Source organism: Echiichthys vipera, assembly GCF_963691815.1.
Source record: "Echiichthys vipera genome assembly, chromosome: 5".
NCBI lineage: Eukaryota > Metazoa > Chordata > Actinopteri > Perciformes > Trachinidae > Echiichthys > Echiichthys vipera.
This window is the reverse complement of record NC_139830.1, coordinates 8,543,572-8,566,688: the sequence shown is the minus strand read 5'-3', so window position 1 is coordinate 8,566,688 and position 23,117 is coordinate 8,543,572. Positions and strand designations below refer to the sequence as shown.

Sequence of the window (23,117 nt, the reverse complement as noted above, 5' to 3'; positions counted from 1 at the left end):
CGCCAAGGTAAACAAAACAATAAAAACACATAATTATCAGAGGTAAGTTTCCCGGGAGGCTGCGGGGTTTGGCAGTTTCACTTTAGTATGCGCTGACTGGTGTGACTTTGTCCGACAGATTTTTTAATCTTTTTGTTAACAAGTCTTTTTTGCCATGGCGATTATTCTTTGGGTTGTTTTTATTCTGGCAGCTTCTGTTCACGACTGCGACTGTGGTGAGTAACGAGCCGTCTTTCCAAATGCGTGACAATTAAACTGCAGTTTACTGATTTCTGTCAAAGCAAAAATATATAATAATAATAATATATATAGGCTTTATACAATAGCCTTAATATTTTTAGAACAACTGTATTTCTGCCCTCTCATTTACTTACCCAGTGTTATGCCTATACCAATATTTTAACTGTTATTGGCACAATACAATTCAATTCAATTCAATTTTATTTATAGTGCCAAATCATAACAAAAGTTATCTCAGGACACTTTACAGACTAGGTTAAGACCACACTCTATGACTTATTTATGATTTACATAGACCCAACAATTCCCCCGTAGAGTACGGTGGCAACGAAAACCTTCCCTATAACAGGCAGGAACGTCAGACAGACCCAGCTCTATGGAGGACGGACATCTGTCTTGACCTGTCTTCACCCTATACATATTTTTTGCACTGAAGAAAAAATACAATTAGTTGTGTGTGTGTGTGTGTGTGTGTGTGTGTGTGTGTGTTTGTGTGTGCAGATCAAGACCTGCGCTTTGCCTCCTACTATGGAAACAACATGGTGCTGCAGAAGTCTCCAGAGAGAGCTGTGCTGTGGGGCTACGGCCCTGAGGGTGCGCGGGTGAACCTCTTATTGTCAGGAGGACCAATAACACAGCAAATCTCACTGGTGACTGTGACCAATGGTGAGTGCACTGCACACATCTGTTGTTGTTGCAGAGACTGATTTGTTAACCAAAACCCATGATAAGGGTGTTGTCTGTAAGAAGTGAAAGTTTGGAAGTGTCAGAATACATTCATCAGTCAAGTTTCCTGGTTTTCGGGGAACACCACACAACATAACTATTTTAATTTGGTAATCAGTTGATCTCTTTACATTGACTGACATCCAACTTATCCAAGTGCATCTAAAGGATAGAATCAATCTGTCTTTCAATACAACCAGTTTAATTGCTTTGTTGTTTTACTTATGTAACTGCCCCATGTGTGTTTGTGTGCATGTGTTGTCTGACACTGTGTAACGAAACCTAGTTTTGCAAAACAAGTTTACCTACGGGTACAAAAAAAGTATCCTGAACCTGAACCAACTCCTACAGTAAAAAATGAATGAGATGAAGTTAATTCATGTCAATATCTATTACAGATGTGCACCCCTCTGTCCTTGGACTCTCAAAAAAGGGTAACAGCGTAACAAACTGGCTCAGGAAATGTGACATGGATGGAGTCCATGGGAAGCAAGGGTTGTACTAAACAATATAACTAATGCTAACACAAAACAGACAATGGAAAAAGAAACAATGGAGTGGGTGTATCAGCAATGTGGGCGAAAGCATTTAATGCAGGATGGGTATCAGGTATAGAAAGGGAGAGACAGAATGCAGAAGAACCAGCTGCTGTGTGCCAGTCAAAGTCGGATGACGCAGTTGAATGGTATAACTTAATTCCTTATGTTTTCCTGAATAACTTTTGTGCAGAGAAAAAAACTTTCAGAGACTGTTAACCCTAACCACATGCCTAATAACATTGCCGAATAAACAGGAGGGGCGTCACTGTCCCTTTATTTTGTTTACACTCCATGTGTCAATGACAGGTATCTGGCGAGTCACCCTCGACCCTGTTGAAGCTGGTGGTCCCTACAATGTGACAGTAGCCATTCAGAACCGCACAGCCATTCTGACAGATGTGCTGTTTGGAGATATTTGGTTGTGCGGAGGGCAGAGCAACATGTGGCTTCAAACAAGACAGGTAGGCTGAGCAAAGTGACACAACACCTGTTCTAGTGATACCATCGGCTTTGTGAGAGGTTAAATACCTGGATCTCCACACCAGTTAGTTGGACCAGTCCCAGCCTGGTCAGATGCGTACATGAATTGATGAAGCCTCTTGGATGAGAGGTGAAACGTCTTTCTAGACAAATAATCAAGTCTAGTTGCTTTTGACTGAAATTGCATTGAGGATAACGATGACCTGGACAAATGAGACACATTCACAGACCTAACACCTGTCTGTCTTTTTCATGAGCCCATTTGCGTTTTTTTTTGTCTTTTTTTTTTCTCAATTTGTTGTTTGGTCCATAAAATGTCAGAAAATGGTTTTGATCAGTTTCAGTTTTCCATCATAAAGGAGTAAAAAAAAAAAAAAAATCACATTTGAGAAGCTGAAAACAGAATTTGGACATTTTATTCTTTAAAAAATGTCTCAAAAGATGAATCGATTATCGGGAAAGTTGAAAACGAATCTGTGAATCGAAATCAATGCGGCGCTGCTGACAATGCAAGGCAAGGGTGAATAAAATTGCCTTTAGTTCTTGCTTGGTGCAGCAGAGTTGCTTTAATAGTCAGAAATGTAGCATTGATATATTAGCGTCATAAAGCATTCCAGACGTTCATTTTCTTTATGTATTTATTCAGATCTTTATTTTTAAATGAACTCTCTTTCATTTATTGGATCTCCATTAGATTTTCAATGCATCAGATGAGCTGGCCCTCGCACCGAAGTATCCTCATGTGAGGTATTTCATGGCATCCTTGAACCAGAGTGAAACTGAGGAGAAGGATTTGATTCATGTAGAGATTCCCTGGTCTGTGCCGCCAGAAAGTAAGTCAAGGATGTATTTATTTATAGAATTCTTTAAAGTCATGTTTTGCAGCTAAGGCTTTCACTTTGGGATATTAAATTGCAAATGAGCAAGTTCTAAATGCTATGTAATAGAAACATGCCATTGGTCTCAGTGTCTTTTTATTGTTGCCGCACAGGACAGTATATTAATGTATGATGTGATCACATATGATAAAATAATCTACAAATATAAATCATGTTGCTATTGTAATTGTATTTCCAGATCTTAAAAACTTCTCTGCGGTGTGCTGGCTGTTTGGACGTTACTTGTATAAGACGCTGCAGTACCCCATAGGACTGGTGGAGTCCTGTTGGGGAGGCACACCTGTCGAAGTCTGGTCATCTCCAAGAGCACTGCAGCAGTGTGGACTACTAGAGAAAACTTACAGCAGGTAAATATATGAAAAAAACACAATGCAGCTAACCTGCCACCTGATATATATATAGGGCAACTGATCTAGGATGTTTATTAATTTTAACTGTGCAACATCCTGTTTGTTACAAGTGTTTTCTTGTGCTCTTAATAGTGATCTGTCCCAGAGGACCCAAGAAGAGTTATCTTTCTTTAACTGCACTGGTGGTCCCGTCAACGCATCAAGATCTCCCAATCCTAAAACCAATTCGGTACTGTGGAATGCAATGATCCACCCGCTGCTCAACATGACCATCAAAGGAGCCATCTGGTACCAGGGTAAGACTTTCTGCACAGGTATCAGATGTTCGGTATAGCCACATGTACACCATGCAACTATAAGCCTAGTGTTGCTTTCAGGTGAGGCAAATACAATATATCATCAAAACGACTACAGTTGTTCCTTCCCTGCTATGATTGATGACTGGAGGATGGCGTTTCACGAGGGCTCAGGGGGGCAGACGGCTCTCGACTTTCCCTTTGGATTTGTCCAGGTATGTTAGCATTTTAGTTTTGATAATGTAACAATCAAAATAGTGCATGTTGAGTGAACCTTTTTAATTAAAAAGACAGCAATATGTGCTGCTATTTTGCCACATTGTGGGTAAAATAAATCACAGAATGCTATTGCCAACATAGTTTGTATTGTAGATCATATCTAGGATTTTCTTGTACTTTCAGCTGTCCACCGACTTAAAAAACTGCCCTAGTGATGCTTTTCCGAACATTCGCTGGCACCAGACAGCAGACTACGGCTATGTGCCGAATTCCCGGATGCAGAAAACCTTCATGGCTGTGGCTTTTGATTTACCAGACGAAAAATCACCCCTTGGCCCGTAAGGATTGTGATTATAAGTATCACACCATATTAAATCTGTACTACCCCGAGGAGCATTACACTTTGCTTATACAGGTTGTGAATACCGATGTTTGAATAACAAATAGTTGCACATGAGGAACTAACTCCAAATTTGGGAGATATGTTGCTGAAAGTCAGTGCTACATGTTGGCTACCACAACAGGTTAGATTTTTGGAGTATACTGTGTTTCTAAAACAAATGCTGCAAAATTCTGCTCTGGCTTTCAGTTAGGAGCCTTCTAAACCTCTATAAAACTTTTCATGGACTGATATGCTGCCAACACGCAACAAGTGCCTGGTATAATTCTGTACCGGAGACTGAAAGAGCAACAGGGAGACAGCTATCTACTATTCTTTGTCTTTATTAAAAGTATGCAGATGATAGTGTGATATGATTTTTTTCATTCCAAAGTGATGAGTACTGTATTGACTTTGAACCTACTCATCTGGTCTTACCTGCCAGTGCACCCATGGTTTGTTAAAAGGATTATTGTTTTTCTTTGTCTCAGAATCCATCCCAGAGACAAGCAGGATGTAGCCTACAGACTGACATTGGGAGCAAGGGCAGTGGCTTATAATGAGAAGAACGTGTCCTTTCTTGGACCGTTTCCCAGCAAAATCCTGTCCACTCCTGATTATATCATCGTTACCTACGACCAGAAAGTCTCCGTCACACCATCTAAACTATTCAGTCTTTCAAACAATCAAACGTTCTTTGAGGTAAGGCTGTTGGTGTCAGTTATGTTCCATATGCACAAACACAACATCCCTATTAAGTTGATGTTAGGCCTGATACATTCTTGTTTAATAAATAAGCTCTAAACACTGATTTCTTTTCTCAAGGTCTGTTGCTCAGCGGCTCAGGCCCCATGTGGGCCCAAGTCTCACTGGGTTCCAGCTCCCATCATGCAGTGGGGTTCGACCAGTGTCCTGTTATCTGCCAGTTTGTGTCAGCCCACTGAAGACGTAGCTGCCCTCAGATATGCGTGGAGAGACTGGCCCTGTGACTTTAAAGCCTGTCCAATCTACAGCGCCAGTGGGATTTTACCTGCACCTCCTTTTATTGTCAACTGTGATGGAGCTCTTGGTTGGTCACTGATATGAGGTGTCTAGTCAGGACACAGGAGGCAAGGATATTTTTTGAATGGTTTAATGTAAACTTAAATATAAGCATTTTTTCACAGATTGAGTACTGTGGATTATGTCCCCTATCAGCTTTACAACTTAAAAGAATGGTTCTTCTCATTGCTAGTATTGACATGAGACAAAATTACAGTGTGGAGTATTGTTACGAGACAGATTTGGCTTTAATAAAAATGGCTCACAAATTGTGTGTGTTTTATTTCAAGACCATTAGTGACGTTTCACCTTTTGGATTAGACAAAATGCAACATCATCAGATGGATATTTTCGAAGAGGATTTCTATCATGTTGGCACGTTTGAGCTGACATTCCCAGTTCACCCGCACTACTCCTTTGGGCTTACCAGCAGGGGCCTCATGTATCAATGTTGCCTGCGCACAAAAACGTGGCGTACGCCATTTTCCACGCCAACGTTCAGATGTATCAAAAGTGAAATGTGCGGTGCGCCACGCAAGCTTCGTGGCTAACATACGCACGTTTCTACAGCTATTGTTTCTTTGGCGACACTTAGAGGTGATGCTGGGAAACTGTTAATTATGTGAAAACAATTCATCCTCAGTGTAATGTGCACATCAGAGACACATGAATGGACAATTAACACACGCGTGTTTGCAATCATATGGATGGATATAAAAGCATGCGCAAAGTGATGAAAAAATGGCATTAACAATGGCAGCCTTGGCCTTGTTAGAAGACATTGCAAATGGTTATATCAGACGTGAGAGGGTGTTTAGAGAACGGGAAGATCTGTTGGCGAAAACTGGCTCATGAGTCGTTTCAGGTTGCCGAGGCCAGTGTTACCGGAGCTGTGCGCGGAGCTGCGCCAAGCCCTAGAACGACACACAGCCAGGAGCCACACGGGTGCAATTTGCAGCAAGAGCCGGTTTCCCTAATGTTATCGGAGCTATTGACTGCACACATGTTTATATAAAAGCGCCAACACAGGATGCATTTGTTTGTGTGAACAGGAAACATTTTCAATCAATAAATGTTTAAATAATGTGATGCGCAAATGCAAGTCACCAACATCGTGGCAAGGTGGCCTGGTTCAACGTTCAGTCTTACCAATAGCATGGTTAGTAACAGGTTGGAGGCTGGCACGGTGCGCGATGGGTGGCTTCTCGGTGATTAAATAATGTATCCGTTTAATTGCGCCCCGAATTTTAACCAGCACAATGCCCGTTTGGGCACGTGCATTTAAATATGTGTATTTTTTTTTCCCTGGTGAAAATAGAGTGGCAGAGCTATCTAGTAAGCCATTTTTGTCTCCTTGTGTTCAGTATTTGTCTCAATACAGGCGTGCGTAAAGTTGTATATGTCACACTGCAGTAGCCACGGCGCACCACTGCAGTCATTAATATAAGTGTGATCAGTCTTGTCAGTCCTTGTAATGAAGTTGTTTTGTCCTGTTTGTTTTCCAACGAACAGTAGTGTGATTATATATTTATATAAATATATATATCTTTAGAAATTAAAGGGGCGCTGGCGGGCGGGGTGCTGCTGTACACACCTGAGAAGGTGTGCCGCATCGTGCTGGCCTGTGGTGTCCTGCACAACTTAGCACACCACCGTGGCATACCACTGCCAGAGCACATCCCCCCACCAGAGGAACCTGATTTCAACGATGTAAAGAGGCAAGGACACAATTTACTTTTGAAGTGCATTTATTGCGTGACAAATATCTCCCAGTGCATTGACAATTTGATCTCGACGATCTCTGACGCCACGGATTGCTCTCACTATTTCCTCCTGTGATTCCAGCACAGCTTGTGAAAGAACACGGCCAGTCGGGCGGACGTCAGCAGCTGGCGTGGAGTCGCCGGGGCGCGTGGTGCTGGAGGAGCCAGTGCAGACGCCAGGGTGCGAGGTGCCGATGGAGGTGCGTCTCTGATGTGCACATTACATTGAGGATGAATTGTTTTCACATAATTAACAGTTTCCCAGCATCACCTCTAAGTGTCGCCAAAGAAACAATAGCTGTAGAAACGTGGAGCCATGAAGCTTGCTTGACTTTTGATACATCTGAACGTTGGCGTGGAAAATGGCGTACGCCACGTTTATGCGCGTACGCAACATTGATACATGAGGCCCCAGGTGTCTCCATCATTGCCCACGTGGGCGTTGAAGTCTCCCAGCAGAACTATGGAGTCCCCTACTGGAGCCCCATGCAGGACTCCATTCAGGGTCTCCAAGAAGGCCAAATACTCTGCTGTTTGGTGCATATGCACAAACAAGAGTCTGAGTTTTCCCCCCTACCACCCGCAGGCGTAAGGAGGCGACCCTCTCGTCCACCGGGGTGAACTCCAACACAGAGGCCGGGCTCCGTGGCAAACCCAGCCACCAGGCACTCGCCAGCGAGCCCTCCATCTTGGCCTGGCTCCAGACGGGGGCCCCGGGCTTCCTCCAGGCAGGGTCTCTCTTCCTCTTCCGTCCATAGAGTCTTTGTGAACCAGTCTTAGTCCGGTCCCTCGCCTGAGACCACTCTACCATGGGAGACCCTACCAGGAACACTAGACTCCAGACAACACAGACCTCAGGTTCACGGGGACACACAAACCTCTCCACCACGATAAGGTGATGGTTCCCGGAGAGGTGACCATCAACGATGTCGCGGGTACAAGCGGCCGAAATGGGTTTTCTCAGGAGGTTGGCTGGAGTCTCCCTTAGAGATAGGGTGAGAAGTTCAGCCATCCGTGAGGAACTCGGAGTAGAGCCGCTGCTCCTTTGCGTTGAAAGGAGCCAGTTGAGGTGGTTTGGGCATCTAGTAAGGATGCCCCCCTGGCACGTCCAGCTGGGAGGAGGCCTCGGGGAATTCACAAAAGGCGCACTTCAGATCTAGATCAACATAATTGAGTTTGATAAAGAAGGATTTAACCGGGTAACATCGATGGATAATTTTAAAAGACACTTCTTTCACCTTATTAACCACAAAAGAAAATTGAGGAAGAAACCAGATTTTTTTCCGAACATAAGTTATTTACACGACTATTCCAGCAAAATATTACAGGAGAAACAGAAATAATAGTACCCTGGAAAAGAGCAGGGATTCTACGATTGTTCTTCCTACCAGATGGGCTGAAGCATACTGGTGAGTCAGTTACATCAGTAAAGGGAGCATCAAGCATAGAAACAGACTTATTACTTTTGAATAACATAGAGTACACCAGATGAAATAGCATCAAAAACTAAGGCATACAGTTTAGGAGTTATAGGTATTCCATAATATTGAATAAACTCCTCATAAGAGAATAAAACACCATTGCTGTTTAATAGCTGTCTTACACACACACAAAAAAAACATTATTGCTAAACCGCTCCCCAAAGAATATGGATCTGTTCTTGTAAAGTATGTCTTTTTTATTCCTAAAACAGTTTAGTCGGGCTTTTATTTTGGGGGTCCGCAGTCAGATGGTGACGTCACGGCAACAATAAAAACACGGAAGTGCCGGTTAGTAATGAAGTTCCCCGTCTGGTTTGTCACGCGCTAACTGGTGTGACTTTGTCCGACAGATTATTTCAGCTTTTTGTTGACGAGTGTCGTCTTCCTTTCTGTCATGGCGATAATTCTTTGTGTTGTTTTTATTCTCGTAGCTTCTGTCCACGACTGCGACTGTGGTGAGTAACGAGCCGTCCGCCCAACAGTTCGTATTAAACAGCATTAAACTGCAGGGAACTGATTTCTGTCGAAGCAGCAATATTTAATATAGCTTTGGACTTTAGCATTATTATTATAGAACAGCTGCACCTCTGCCCTCTCATGTACCTACCAAGTAGCATGTCTGCACCAACGTTTGTAATTGTTTTGTTGTCACTGAGGGAATAATACAATTATCTGTGTGAAGGTGAAGACCTGCGCTTTGCCTCCTACTATGGAGACAACATGGTGCTGCAGAAGTCTCCAGAGAGAGCTGTGCTGTGGGGGTACGGCCCTGAGGGTGCGCGGGTGACCCTCTCATTGTCAGGTGGACCAATAACACAGAAAACCTCACTGGTGACTGTGACAAATGGTGAGTGCACTGCACACACAGCTGTTGTTGTTGCAGAGACTGATTTTTGAATCAGAAGTTTTGCTGTGTCACCACTGTTGGGTCAGTTCAAAAAATGTGGAAGTTAAGGTTTGCAGACTTGTTCCCTTTTTTCAGTGAACATTTTAGTTTTAATTCTGTAATCTTTTGACTGTCATCCAACTTTTCCAAGGGCATCCAAAGGAGTGGATCAATCCGTCTTAAAGTAAATGAGCTGGAAGTCAGGTCAATATTATCTGTCAAGATCCATTACGATCTGTACACCCCTCTGTCCTTCAGGGTCAAAGGGTAACAGCGTTCACTTATTCACTTGGTCACTGTCATATTCCGGCTGAGGAAATGTGACAAGGAGGGAACCAAGGGTTGTACTAAACGGTTAAACTAAAGTTTACGCAAACAAACCACTGTGTGGGTGGATCAGCAATGTAAGCAATGCACAGATGTGTGTCATGTGTTCTGTATAGATCTTGAAGGTGCAAAAGCATGTGACATTGAAGGAGCATCAGTTATAGAAAGGGAGCGTCAGAATGCCTAATTAGCTGACGACCCCCCCCCCCCCCCCCCCATGTCAATGTCAAACAGTAGGCCTTTTTCACAGCAGGCATTTTGGCTTGTAATAGAAAAGTACAGGTAATAATCCTAAGGATGGCTCCCTTTTTTTGTGTTCCAGTGAGAGTGACCGTAAATCAACATTCACAAAACCAGCATCCTGAACGCCATCAGTCATTTAATTATTTTCAGCTGTGCTTTTCCTATTTGGACAAGTCAAACTGTCCTCCGTTGACTGCCGATGGCTAGACCAGCCAAGAAAATGGTAGGGGCGTCACTGTCCCTTTTTATTTTGTTTACACCCAGCTATAACAACTCCATGTGTCAATGACAGGTATCTGGCGAGTCACCCTTGACCCTGTTGAAGCTGGTGGTCCCTACATCGTGATAGCAGCCATTCAGAACCGCACAGCCATTCTGACAGATGTGCTGTTTGGGGATATATGGTTGTGCGGAGGACAGAGCAACATGTGGTTTCAAACATCTGAGGTAGGCTGAGTAAAGTGACACAACACCTGCTTGTCTTTCTCATGAGCCCATTTACGTTAACATAAATGTTCAGTAGAAGCCTGTTTGTAGGACTGGAGCTGGAAACAAAACCCTTTTCTCATGTATTACTACATCTGTGATTGGTTTTTTCCTCCAGTAATTCCATAATGTTAACTCTTCAGCGCTGTGTAGAAAGATTTGGCAGTTAGGGCTGCTACTAATGATTATTATTTTTATTATTGATGAATCTGTCGATCATTTTCTCAGTTCGTTTTTTTTGGTACAAAAACTGTCAGAAAACGGTGAGAAGTGTTGATCAGTTTCAGTTTGCTGTCAGAGGAGTAAAACCAAACAAAAGTCACATTTGAGAAGCTTAAATAACTACGTTTTTTTTTTTAAATGACTTAAAACAATTAATCGGTTATCAAAACAGTTGACAACTAGTCAGTGAACCGACTTCGAAGGGTGGCTTTAGTTCTTGCTTGGTGCAGCAGAGTTGCTTTAATGGTCAAAAAATGTTTCTTGGATAAATGAATAATTCTAGACGTTCATTTTCTTAATGTATTTATTCTGATTTTTATTGTTTAATGAACTCTCTTTCATTTATTGGATCTCCATTAGATTTTCAATGCGTCAGATGAGCTGGCCCTCGCACAGAAGTATCCTCATGTGAGGTATTTCATGGCATCCTTGAAACAGAGTAAAACCGAGGAGAAGGATTTGATTCAAGTCGACATTCCCTGGTCTGTGGCGCCAGACAGTAAGTCGAGGATGTAAAATATCAGTCAAATGTTTGGACATGCTTTCCTATTCATGTGAATGAGAAAGCATGGTACCATATTTATTCATAGAATTGACAGTATAGTACTGCATAATATAATCACGTTTGATAAAACAACCTAGAAATACCAACCATGTTGCTGTCTGTTTATGCACATACTATCAACTTCTTGCATTCTGTTGATGGACTTGCCAACTAACAGTCAGGTGTATTTCCAGACCTGAAAGACTTCTCTGCGGTGTGCTGGCTGTTTGGACGTTACTTGTATAAGACGCTGCAGTACCCCATAGGACTGGTGGAGTCCTGTTGGGGAGGCACACCTGTCGAAGTCTGGTCATCTCCAAGAGCACTGCAGCAGTGTGGACTACTAGAGCAAACTAACAGCAGGTAAATACATAAAAAAAGACACAATTCAGCCAGCCTGTCACCTGATATATAGGGCAACTGATCTAGAATTGTATTAATTTGAACCTTGTGGCAACCTGTTTCTTATTTATAATATGTATCAACATTTTCTTGTGCTCTCAATAGTTCTGTGACCCAGAAGACCGAGGAAAAGTTAGCGAACGTTAACTGCACTGTCGCTGCTTTTTGTACATTAAAAAGCGGTCCTAAAAACAATTCGGTACTGTGGAATGCAATGATCCACCCGCTGCTCAACATGACCATCAAAGGAGCCATCTGGTACCAGGGTAAGACTTTCTGCACAGGTATCAGATGTTCGGTATAACTAAGTCTACACAGGTGAACAAATGTGATGATGATCACTGAAATAACTTGAAACTGACAAAAGTTATATGTAATAATAATTTCCTGAACATTGCCAATTTAAAATCATATATTGCTTTTGAATTGGGGTACAACAGAATCACTTAAAAAAAATCAAACTAATGAAACTGGCCTGGAAAATAGTTTTGATCATAGTCAAGCATGTTAAAGGTGAAGGTTGGAAGACTACTTCCAAGAAGCTTGATGTTCCTGTGAATAGTATTAAATATGTTTAGCGTCCAAGGTACTGTAGCCAAACTCACTGGATGTGGAAAATGATGACACATCGAAGAGACAGATCACACGAATGGTAATCAAAGCGTCCAGAACAACTTCGAGAGAAATTCATGGTGAACTCCAAGAGCAAGGTACATCAGTGTCGGATCGCACCATCTGTTGCTGTTTGAGCCAAAATTTCATAAATGGCAAGACTGGAATTTGCCAAAATGCATATTGAAAAGCCACAAATCACTGCGATCATTTGACTTGCAGTGATAAGGTACCCTCAAAAGGTTGTGCAACAAAATATTAGGTTAAGGGTCCCCTTATTTTTGTCCAGACCAGTCTCATCGTTTTTTTTTTTATTATTCTGTTGAACCACAATTCAAAAGTAATATCTGAATATCTCACACCTATAAGCCTTGTGTTGCTTTCAGGCGAGGCAAATACAATGTATCATCAAGCCAAGTACAGCTGTTCCTTCCCTGCTATGATTGATGACTGGAGGATGGCGTTTCACGAGGGCTCAGGGGGGCAGACGGCTCTCGACTTTCCCTTTGGATTCGTCCAGGTATGTTAGCGTTTTAGTTTGTTTTGGGGTTTTTTCTTAATTGAAACAAGTACAGATAATGAGACCTTTGGAAATTTAACAATCAAAAAAGTGCAGGTTGAGTGAACCTTTTTTTTTTTTAAAGATTTTTTAAATTCTGTAGAATTGGAAAATGGGGCTACATGGTGGTGTGGTGGTTAGCACTGTCGCCTCACAGCAAGAAGGTTCCAGGTTCGCATCCCAGCCTGGGCCTTTCTGTGTGGAGTTTGCATGTTCTCCCCGTGTCTGCGTCGGTTTTCTCCGGGTACTCCGGTTACCTCCCACAATCCAAAAGACATGCACTTGTTAGGTTAATTGATGACTCTAAATTGCCCGTAGGTGTGAATGGTTGTCTGTCTCTGTTCGTCTCTATGTGCCCTGTGATAGACTGGCGTCCTGTCCAGGGTGTACCCCGCCTCACGCCCGATGTCAGCTGGGATTGGCTCCAGCACCCCCGCGACCCTGACCCTGGGATAAGCGGTTGAAAATGAATGAGAATTGGAAAATGTCTGACTTTGGCGCCCCTTGTGGTTTTATAACATGAGAGACAGTGACAGACGGCCATATGTGCTGCTATTTTGCCACTTTGGGGGTAAAATAAATCACAGCATCTTTTTTGCCAACATTATTTGTATTGTAGATCATATCTAGGATTTTCTTTTACTTGCAGCTGTCCACGGACATAAAAGGCTCCAAGAGTGATGCTTTTCCGAACATCCGCTGGCACCAGACAGCAGACTACGGCTATGTCCCGAATTCCCGGATGCCGAGAACCTTCATGGCTGTGGCGTTTGATTTACCAGACGAAAAATCACCCCTTGGCACGTAAGGATTATGATTATTAGTATCACAGCATATGAAATCTGTACTACCCCGAGGAGCATTACACTTTGCTTATACAGGTTGTGAATACCGATGTTTGAATAACAAACAGTTGCACATGAGGAACTAACTCCAAATTTGGGAGATATGTTGCTGAAAGCCAGTGCTACATGTTAGCTACCACAGCAGGTTAGATTTTTTGAGTATACTGTGTTTCTAAAACAAATGCTGCTAAGAGTTTTTAATTGGAGACAAGGGCTCAAATCACATCTGTTCAAATGTTTCTGCTCTGGCTTCCTGATAAGATCTTTCTAAACCTCTATAAAACTTTTCATGGACTGATATGCTGCCAACACGCAACAAGTCCCTGGCATAATTCTGTACCGGAGACTGAAAGAGCAACAGGGAGACAGCTATCTGCTATTCTTTGTCTTTATTTAAAGTATGCAGATGATAGTGTGATATGATTTTTTTCATTCCAAAGTGATGAGTACTGTATTGACTTTGAACCTACTCATCTGGTCTTACCTGCCAGTGCACCCATGGTTTGTTAAAAGGATTATTGTTTTTCTTTGTCTCAGAATCCATCCCAGAGACAAGCAGGATGTAGCCTACAGACTGACATTGGGAGCAAGGGCAGTGGCTTATAATGAGAAGAACGTGTCCTTTCTTGGACCGTTTCCCAGCAAAATCCTGTCCACTCCTAATTATGTCAACTTAACCTACGACCAGAAAGTCTCCGTCACACCATCTAAACTATTCAGTCTTTCAAACAATCAAACGTTCTTTGAGGTAAGGCTGTAGGTGTCAGTTATGTTCCATATGCACAACATCCCTATTAAGTTGATGTTAGGCCTGATACATTCTTGTTTAATAAATAAGCTCTAAACACTGATTTCTTTTCTCAAGGTCTGTTGCTCAGCGACTCAGGCCCCATGTGGGCCCAAGTCTCACTGGGTTCCAGCTCCCATCATGCAGTGGGATTCGACCAGTGTCCAGTTATCTGCCAGTTTGTGTCGGCCCACTGAAGACGTAGCTGCCCTCAGATATGCGTGGAGAGACTGGCCCTGTGACTTTAAAGCCTGTCCCATCTACAGCGCCAGTGGGATTTTACCTGCACCTCCTTTTATTGTCAACCGCCCTTCAGCACAAGGAAATGAGGAACTGTGAGAAGACAAAGTGCCTTTTTTTGTTTCTTTAGGTCAAAATGTGCTTGAGCCAATATGTAGCCAGATTTACCCGATCATTCAATGAGGTTTAACAAGATAATTGATGAAATGACAGTGATTGTATTTTCCTGTTAAGATCTTTTTTTTTTTTTTTTTTTGTCAGTTTTTAGTTTCTTCCTTGTTTGGATTGGTTTAACACATCATTTTAGTAGAGTGAGGCAATGTCATATCTCATGAATTGGTAAGCAAAGTATGCTCATCGTGGTTTTATAGATTCTTTTATTTTGAATTAGTTTTGTTTTTTAGAGTGATTATTAGAGAGCTTACTGAAACTTAGAAATCATTGTAGCAGATGGGTGTGTGCATATATATCATTTTGGTTATTTTTTATCATGTGTACAATCCAGCTGCTGTTACAACCACTACCAATAATGGCTCGACTGTATAAAAAAAAAAGGCACATTTTTGTATTCTGTATATATTTGAACAAAATGAGGGATTTAAGTTTACAACACATTGACCTCTGACAATGATTTATAATTTACACAAATAAATGACAAATCAACAACAGTTTGTGTGGGTGTGTTCAAAGGCAGTGAACATTTTCGTTCATCAAACATGATCTATTTCAGTTGGAAAACAAAATGCTAACTGCAACGTAAGTAGGGTACTAACAGTTACATACCAATGCAACAGTCATGTACCAAAACTTATCTATGGGAAAGCATAATAAACGTTTATGTTATTCTGTGGAATTTCTCATGAGGGAAAAAAAGGTTAATGTCAACTAGGTTCTATTTCTAAAAAGGCCCCCTATGTTTATATACAAAATGCTATTGACATGTTAAGCACAAAGCTAACTCCACAGTCACATCCTGGCCATTAGCATCAGCTCTGCAAAAACACATCCCCAGTAATGCTTTCACAGAGATGACATACAATAAATACCACAGGTGTGAGTGACTGTATGGATTCCATTTCCTGAATAACTGAAGAAAAAAAAACACATTGTAAGCTTTGTAAACTAAAATGAAAGGTCACAGGGATTGCATGTTTGACCTTGCATTTTCCGAATTAGGAGCTGAAATATGAGGTAGACGGCTTCATGTTGGGGGACGTCAGGTGGTGCTGATGAGAGGAACTAGGGGACTGTGGTGCCTGTCCTGAGGAAACACAGATGGATAGGAGATAGAAGAAGAGTCACTGTCAGTGCTGAGTGCATACTTTTACTTTGAAATCCTTATACTTGCATACTGAGTCTCCTGTAGGGGAATACATTTGTATTTTACAGCTAACCTAGCCACTTACAGATTTGATTTGCTATTTACAGTAGAGGCCTGGAGGAGCAGTTGGTGAGGTAAGGAAGCTTATTCACACACTCAAGCATTTTGACAGCAGTTTTCGAGCAACAGTACACCATTTTTATTAGTTTCCCCGCCAAGGGATTCTTACCCGTGACCTCCTAGCCACAAGCCCAGCAGTTAAACCTAAAGGCTACCCTGGCTCATATATTTGATGGACACATAGGAACAACGTAGGAAACAGGGTAGCCTGTACTGTGTACAGAACAATGAAAGTCCTGTAAATATAACCGGCCTAACTAGAATTACAGCCTTGCAGTTGTTTGCCTCCACCCATGAAACCACCCATGAAACAATATGCGGTTGACATCTATATCTGTCATAATATATGTAGACATTGAATAAAGTTAATAAAAGTTATCAACTGAACAAGCGTCTCCCCTGCTGTTCCTGAGTTATGGCGTTGAATATTGGACAGAAACATGTCAAAGTGAAGTTGACCTTTGACCTTGGATATAGCATTTCTTCTTTAATTCTTCATTTTATCTAGAAATTTTCAATATTAGCATAATTCTTGAGGTTATGGCAAAAATGCGTTTTGTGAGGTCACAGTGACCTTTGACCTCCAAAAACGTATCAGTTCATCCTTGGGTCCAAGTGGACGTTTGTGCCAAGCTTAAAACAAATCACCAATTTAGAAAACTAATATTTAAGCCACCTGTTATGTGCTCCGTCTTGATGTTGTCAGCAAAGCCCTGGTGTCTCTGGTAGGCCTCAAAGTTGACTGAGGCATCGTCCTCTGATAGGCTGTGAGGAACCTGGCCATCACCAGGGCGACACACGTCGAAACGTATCCAACGGTAGCTAAATTAAAAAAAAATTACAAAGACATCTATTCATTACTACATCTTAACTCACAGTGAATGTAAACTTTCTGAACCTACATATGTAGAAGATATTGACATGATTTAAATTGAACTGAATTAACATTGATTTCATTTACTTGCTACATTTGCGTGCTCCAGGACAACTCTGGATGAGATTCTGGATGGTGGGGTGTGAGAAGCCAAAGAAGTCGGCTCCTGATGGCACGATGGGCACCACAGACTTGGAACTAAGGAAAAGGACATGTTTTAAAGAGTTCATAACATTATATTAAAAAGTTTCAAAAAAATAAAAGTTAGCTTCCTGAAAATATTTGTCTTTTTCATGACAAGCATGTGTGGTGAACATTGGTACCTGACAGACGCGATGGCCTTCAGTAGATTGGAGTGGCATGTCAGGGCAGATGAGGCCACAATGGCATTCTGAGGATCTTCTTCAGGCACAATCTCAAACTGGAGGGGGGGGTGGATTGCATGCATCAGGAAATAGTTTCATCCATACCATTTCAAACTTAACTAAACACAACTTAATGAGGTACTACAAGCTTTTGTTTTGTTCACTTGCACTTCCAAGGTACTTAAACCAAAAAATGCTGACTCTCGAAACCTTCGTCATATCTAAACTTCCTGCTGTGCGGATACAAAATCTGATGTGAAATAATATGATTGGATATAATTTAAAAAAAAAAAAATTTCAGTCCATTACTGTGCATGCATGCAAAGGTAGAGATGTTTTTCCACCTAGGGAAAAAAATCACTTGAAACTAATTTGTACAAAAACAGACTTTACCATGTGGCCATTCCATATATACTATTTATTTATTTAATTGCGCACATTCTGAGATTAGATGGTCGCCTTCATGATGCCACGGGAAACACCCCCTTATCATAATGCCACTCACATCCGTCAATCTAGCTCCACTCCGGTCGGTATGTGGTGTTAAAGGCCAGGAGACAACAAACCAGACTGATGACAGAATCGTTGAATTTTAAATATTAAATCATTTTGGTTTACATGAATGAGTGTGGAGATGAGACACCAGATTACGTCCAACAGTTTTCAAGGAGTATGTTTGAATTCAAACCTTAAATCATAAATAAAATGAAGCATTTCCAAACTTTCAAGACTTTGTACGGACCCTGATGATTATGGACATTTTGCTGTGTGGCTGTGTGGGCGTACCTGTGCACCTGCTCCCACGTCCTTGATTTGGCAGGTGTAGAGGCACTGCTGGTCTGGATTTTTCATGCTGGCAAAGACTCGAGTGCTGCAGAAGCCCACCGGGTAGATGGCACACTCATCGTGGAACAACATTCTGTCTGTGATGATCTGGAGAGCAGTCAAAAGTTTGCATTTCCTAAAATGTCAGATTTCTTCCTGTCATCTGATGTCATTCACATTCATTGCAACAGGAACAAGGTCTATAAGTGTACTGAAAACATATCTTTTTCATTCTACTGAACTACAAATAAGATAAAACGTGAGGTTGGAGTGCAGAGGCTTACCATGACTGTACCATGGTGATAACAAAGCTGTGACATGCGAGTCAAACCAAACACTGACCTCCCCCAGGCTGTAGACTGTTAAACCTCCCAGTACGATAGGAAAGACAGGTCGACCAGATGAGTCCAGAGGAATGGGCTGCACCAGTTTCCGGGACCCGTCTGCTAGCTTTCTCTTCTTAGACATCTTCTTTGGAACTGATGAAACATGAGAGACCAAAGTAATGGCCTAACTGTCTCAAATGTAAACCATCCAAAGCACATGCATTTACAATACTTGAGCATAGCACTCACATTCCTCCTTTCCATTTACACTGCCTCGCTCTTTCCTTTCCTTCTTGGGTTTTTTAAGAAGTCCCTCTTCCCCTGTTGATACCACTGATGCCAAGTTATGTCCCCCAGACAGGCCCGAAGCCCCCACAGGACCTGAGGTTAATGCTGCAGGTGGCACAGGTGGATGGGAGCTTGAGCAAGGTGTTGGCAATATCTCCCCCTCTGAAAAAGACTGGTACTGCAGCAATGACCTCAGTAAAAACCTAGAAATAAGAATTAATATGAACGTGAATTAAACATTGTTTCTTTCCTTTAACGTGACATGACATGAAAAATGTTCCCACAATAGCACATCCACATTTATCATGTAGGAGAATAAAAAGGTCCTTGCTGAACACACATTTTTAGAATACTTTGGGAAGCATAAGTGCAGCTAAATGATGTCCACTCACCTCCTCTCCTCCTTAGCTCTCAAAAACTTCTCTTCTAAGTGGGCAACCTCATCGCAAAGAGCTGCATTCTCCTGTGGGAAAAACAGTGTTACAACTCTGAGAATTAAAGAGCTGTGTATGTAAACTGGCCCCGAGTATAACTTAAACTATATTTAAAAAATGTGAAAGAAAGCATGTCCTAGTTTTTCAAGTCAGTATTTTACTCACAAATATCATGGCACGGGCAGCTTTGCGCAGTCTAAGATACTTGTGTCTGTACTTTTCATTCTGTTTTTTCCGTGGACCTCTTTTCATCTTGGTCCTGTGCTCTGAGGAACTAGTGGGGGAGGGGAACGTGGGCACTGAGGCACCTGAGCCAGAACTGGACATGGTATTCTGTTGCGGAGAGCCTAGGAAAGACTGGACAGTGAAGGCCTGCAGGGCCTGCTGCCTCTCTTCATTAGTCTGTGAGGAAACAGAGGGGAAGAGGAAGACAGAAATCTGTTCATGTGCACCAGAAGTACCATAGGCTAATTCTAGTGGATGATGGATGAAAATACGGATTAAAATGTAAACCATAAAACAAGTGATGAAGCTTACACTTAAACTGCTGTATGACAAACAATGAAGATTTAAAACTGATGACAATTAAATAACGATATTATTTTTACTCCTTAAATCCTCCACAAGGATTTCTCTCTTATGTCCCTTTTCACACTGAAACACAGTTGCCAGGCCAACATTAGTCAAAATGAGTTGTCCGATGCAGCTCCAAGATCCCGCTGTTGACCAACATTTAACACAGTCGGACACTGCACACCTTTAGGGCTCAGCTTCTATTGTGTTAGCATGGGTACTATAGCATTAAAAGGATTATTATGGGATTATTCACACTGTGGAGTACTGTAACTAACTAACTATGATATAAGATATTAGGATGCAAGAAAAAAAATAGCAGATATCATACATTACACCAGATTATCAGACTGCATCGAATCTTCACCGTAAAAAAATCTCTATGTACCCATTTAATTTGCAATTTAAATACACTTAGTCTATATGATAGAATCACACCAGGCAGTGACCTATACTGAACTACAGTTTTGGAACCAGATCTTCTGTGCGACGCCTCAGTAATTATCCTTGACCAGTTAATTAAGTTGACCTAGTCAATTAAAGGTCAAATGCATGTTCAGTATCCCATTACATATTCAGAGTTCTGTGTGGAATTTAAATCATTAAGTGTCCCAAATAACTCACCAGCAGTGCAAAGACTCCATTTCTGTTCTCAATCCTCTTGAATCTCCTGCTGCCTTTTTGTGTCTGAAACATAATGTGAGACTGAGGCCAATGCACGGGGCTGGAAAAGCCAAACTTGATTCCCAAAAGCTGGGGCTCATTAAAGATTAATTCTACCATTATAAGATAAAGCAGGGTCACGGTGTTCTGCATCTGAGCACAGAGCATCCTTTGTTCTGATAACAGCGCAGAGATTGTCTGCCTCTTTTTAAAGTGGTGAAATAAGGCCAAAGAAGCAGGATGGAAAAAACGTGAAGAAAGAAAAAAAACGTAACAGAAATACACAGGATGCATGTACTGCGTCAACTGAACTAACATACATGTTAAATGGAGGTGCACGTTATTATACTCAACAGCAGAGGTTGCTGTCAGACTGTGTCTTAAACATCCTCCTTACCTCACGGTACATGACAGCCTCCAGGCTTGATTTTGCACTGCCAAGGAGAGAACAGCAAGATGAGCAGAGTCTAAATGTGGACTCAAGTTTGCAGTCTACTCAAGAAAGGAACTATTCATTATTTAGCCCAATGTGTGATCAAATAGATGTGTAGTAAATTGAGAGGATTGCTGTACAGTACTTGGATTGAACAAGTCCCCTGTCGACGATTCTCTGTTTAATCTCCTTTATGTGCATGGGACGTCCAGCTTCTTCCAAGACAATCTACATGACGAAAAACATTTAACCAAAAAATATCACAGCTGTTCATTGTGGTAAATGTTATTAAGAACAGCAAACTGAAATATTATGTATAAATGGTAGATACCTGTGCAGCATCAAGCCATGTGAGGTTTGGCTTCTCTGCAATTTCACTGGGTGGTTCGCTGCAAATAGAAAAAGGTTGAGCAGATTAGATTCATTGGCACTTTAAAAATCACTACTTATGAAGTGTCATAATCATGTATTCATCCATATTTTAGTAAATAATAAAACTGCACCACTGGACTTGTGTTAGCAACTGCAAATATCCGATGGTAGGTAACTGTGTACATATATTTATTTTGATCTCAACATGTGTGATCGCTTGTTATCAAATTATGTTAAAAAAAAAAAAAAGAAAGAACTCAAATGATAAGAGTCTAGAATCACAAAGCATTTATTGTGTAGGTGACGGTCTGTTAGGACTGCCCCCTCTTAGTATGTTAGTCTTTTTAGTTAGTATATTGTCTTTTTGTAACACTTTATTGTACGTTTGCACGGAAATGTGTCTTGCACCACAAGCTCTATAAAACAATTATACACTAAGAAATGAGACAAAATCCATAAAAACATAAACGACAGCTATGACTAACAAATATGATGGGGGTCCAGTCCTGCATGTCTGGGGGGTAACCGTCATTTATTTGCCTTCATGTGCTGATTCAGCAGTAATATGTCTTTTTCATGTTAAATTCACTACCTGATTGGGATTAAGGATTAATCCCATTAAATGAATGACAGCCCCAGTATTAGGATTTGATTCCCTGTGAGCACAGACATACACAGATGGGAGGGATGCTCTTCTATCTAAGCAGATTACAGCATCTTGCACAATATATGTTGTATATCTATAAGAGGTGAGTCTACACTGAACGATTGACGCCATAATGATGTAATGTTTTGTTTTTTTAACCACATTATTTTCACCGACCTCTCCAGAGTCTCAGAGGTCCCAGATAGACTTGCAATGCTGTCCAGAGCAGGAAACAAAGAGTAGTTCCCCTGTCCATCGGCCTCCATCTCAGATTCAAACGTGTTGAGTGAATCCATAGGAGACGGGGCCCTGAGGAGGGAAAAAACATGAAATAACAACACATGTATTACCTGTTTCTGTTTGCAGGTACCTCACACGTTCAGCTAGACTGCAACACTGAGCAGGTGAACACACCCGAACATGCTACTTCTGTAACAGTGTAACGTTAGCTGAGAGTTGCTTAATGCTCACAGCTGCTAATAGCATAATATATCCGTTAATGTAGTAGTGAGAAACACTTACCTCAGTGAAACTGTCGCAAACCCACTTCTCTCACGTCGTGCTCCGGTTTGTTTTTGTTGTTTCCGTGTGTCAACCGGAACCTTCAGTCGTCTTCATAGCACTGCACACCATGGCTTTGTTTACTTGCTAGTGTGGCTTAAAGCTAACGTTAAAACACTTAGCAGCAGTTACCATGTTGATGAAACGACACTGTGGAGCCGTGTACAGAAGAAATAGTTTAAAAACATGTTTCAAAAAGCGAAAAGGTGAAAAAAAAAACAATACGAAGATAGAGGAACTAAAGTCCGTGGCTCACAGCGGACATTATTTCTCGGACAATTTTGTCTAACTGGATATCCGGTATAGTTTTGTTTTGAGCGACTATAAATCCAAGAGAAGAAGTCTGCAGCAGAAAGGGAAAATAAGAAAAATGAAATAGCTTTAAGCGGGTTTCTTTATACAGCCATGCCGGCAGCACAGTTGGGATGCAGTTAAGACAGGAAAACATCTGTATGCAGGAACTTTACAGCTAAAAGGAGCACTAAACTAAAATTAACATGAATGCACAAGTATTAGAAATAATGCATTTTTGAAATAAATAAATTGATTAATTTACACAACATTGAACATAGCCATACTGGCGTATAGGCAAGGTAGCCATGCACAGATATAAATTAGCTTAATGATTCAATGTGCCTTCCAAATGTATTTTTTACAATAACATATGATGTATAAATACATTAATATGTTAATAATGATCATTGCAATATCTTAGTATTGTATGCACTATACAAAGTTGTGTGCATAGGC

At 41.4% G+C, this 23,117-nt stretch overlaps 3 protein-coding genes across 4 annotated transcripts; 2 read left to right on the top strand and 1 right to left on the bottom strand.

Annotated features, from left to right (window-relative positions):
• The first annotated feature begins 22 nt into the window (after window positions 1-22).
• Window positions 23-5,425, top strand: LOC310947262 (sialate O-acetylesterase-like). 2 transcript variants are annotated; one of them, XM_083914037.1, is made up of 11 exons: window positions 23-42; window positions 119-215; window positions 742-906; window positions 1,812-1,966; window positions 2,680-2,818; window positions 3,063-3,231; window positions 3,367-3,530; window positions 3,612-3,745; window positions 3,933-4,087; window positions 4,620-4,830; window positions 4,954-5,425. In XM_083914037.1, exons 2-11 carry the CDS (start codon window positions 155-157, stop codon window positions 5,212-5,214), a joined length of 1,614 nt encoding a protein of 537 aa, XP_083770163.1. In that variant the 5' UTR covers window positions 23-42; window positions 119-154; the 3' UTR covers window positions 5,215-5,425. The 2 variants fall into 2 exon arrangements, with proteins under 2 accessions (XP_083770163.1, XP_083770162.1); XM_083914036.1 differs by lacking the exon at window positions 23-42 and having other exon boundaries at window positions 81-215.
• A 3,290-nt stretch (window positions 5,426-8,715) lies between these two features.
• On the top strand, window positions 8,716-14,675 carry LOC310947263 (sialate O-acetylesterase-like). Its single transcript, XM_083914038.1, has 10 exons — window positions 8,716-8,868; window positions 9,096-9,260; window positions 10,162-10,316; window positions 10,938-11,076; window positions 11,316-11,484; window positions 11,629-11,789; window positions 12,522-12,655; window positions 13,344-13,498; window positions 14,077-14,287; window positions 14,405-14,675. The coding sequence occupies exons 1-10, from the start codon at window positions 8,808-8,810 to the stop codon at window positions 14,663-14,665; spliced, it is 1,611 nt and encodes a 536-aa protein (XP_083770164.1). The 5' UTR covers window positions 8,716-8,807; the 3' UTR covers window positions 14,666-14,675.
• Window positions 14,676-15,695: 1,020 nt separating this feature from the next.
• tbrg1 (transforming growth factor beta regulator 1) lies at window positions 15,696-22,514 on the bottom strand. Its single transcript, XM_083914034.1, has 15 exons — window positions 22,329-22,514; window positions 21,984-22,115; window positions 21,120-21,177; window positions 20,934-21,016; window positions 20,753-20,789; window positions 20,317-20,379; window positions 19,285-19,521; window positions 19,078-19,148; window positions 18,647-18,888; window positions 18,414-18,550; window positions 18,033-18,179; window positions 17,205-17,302; window positions 16,969-17,079; window positions 16,684-16,829; window positions 15,696-15,827 (listed from the first exon to the last, which is right to left on the bottom strand). Exons 2-15 carry the CDS (start codon window positions 22,100-22,102, stop codon window positions 15,739-15,741), a joined length of 1,638 nt encoding a protein of 545 aa, XP_083770160.1. The 5' UTR covers window positions 22,103-22,115; window positions 22,329-22,514; the 3' UTR covers window positions 15,696-15,738.
• Between the last annotated feature and the right edge of the window lie 603 nt (window positions 22,515-23,117).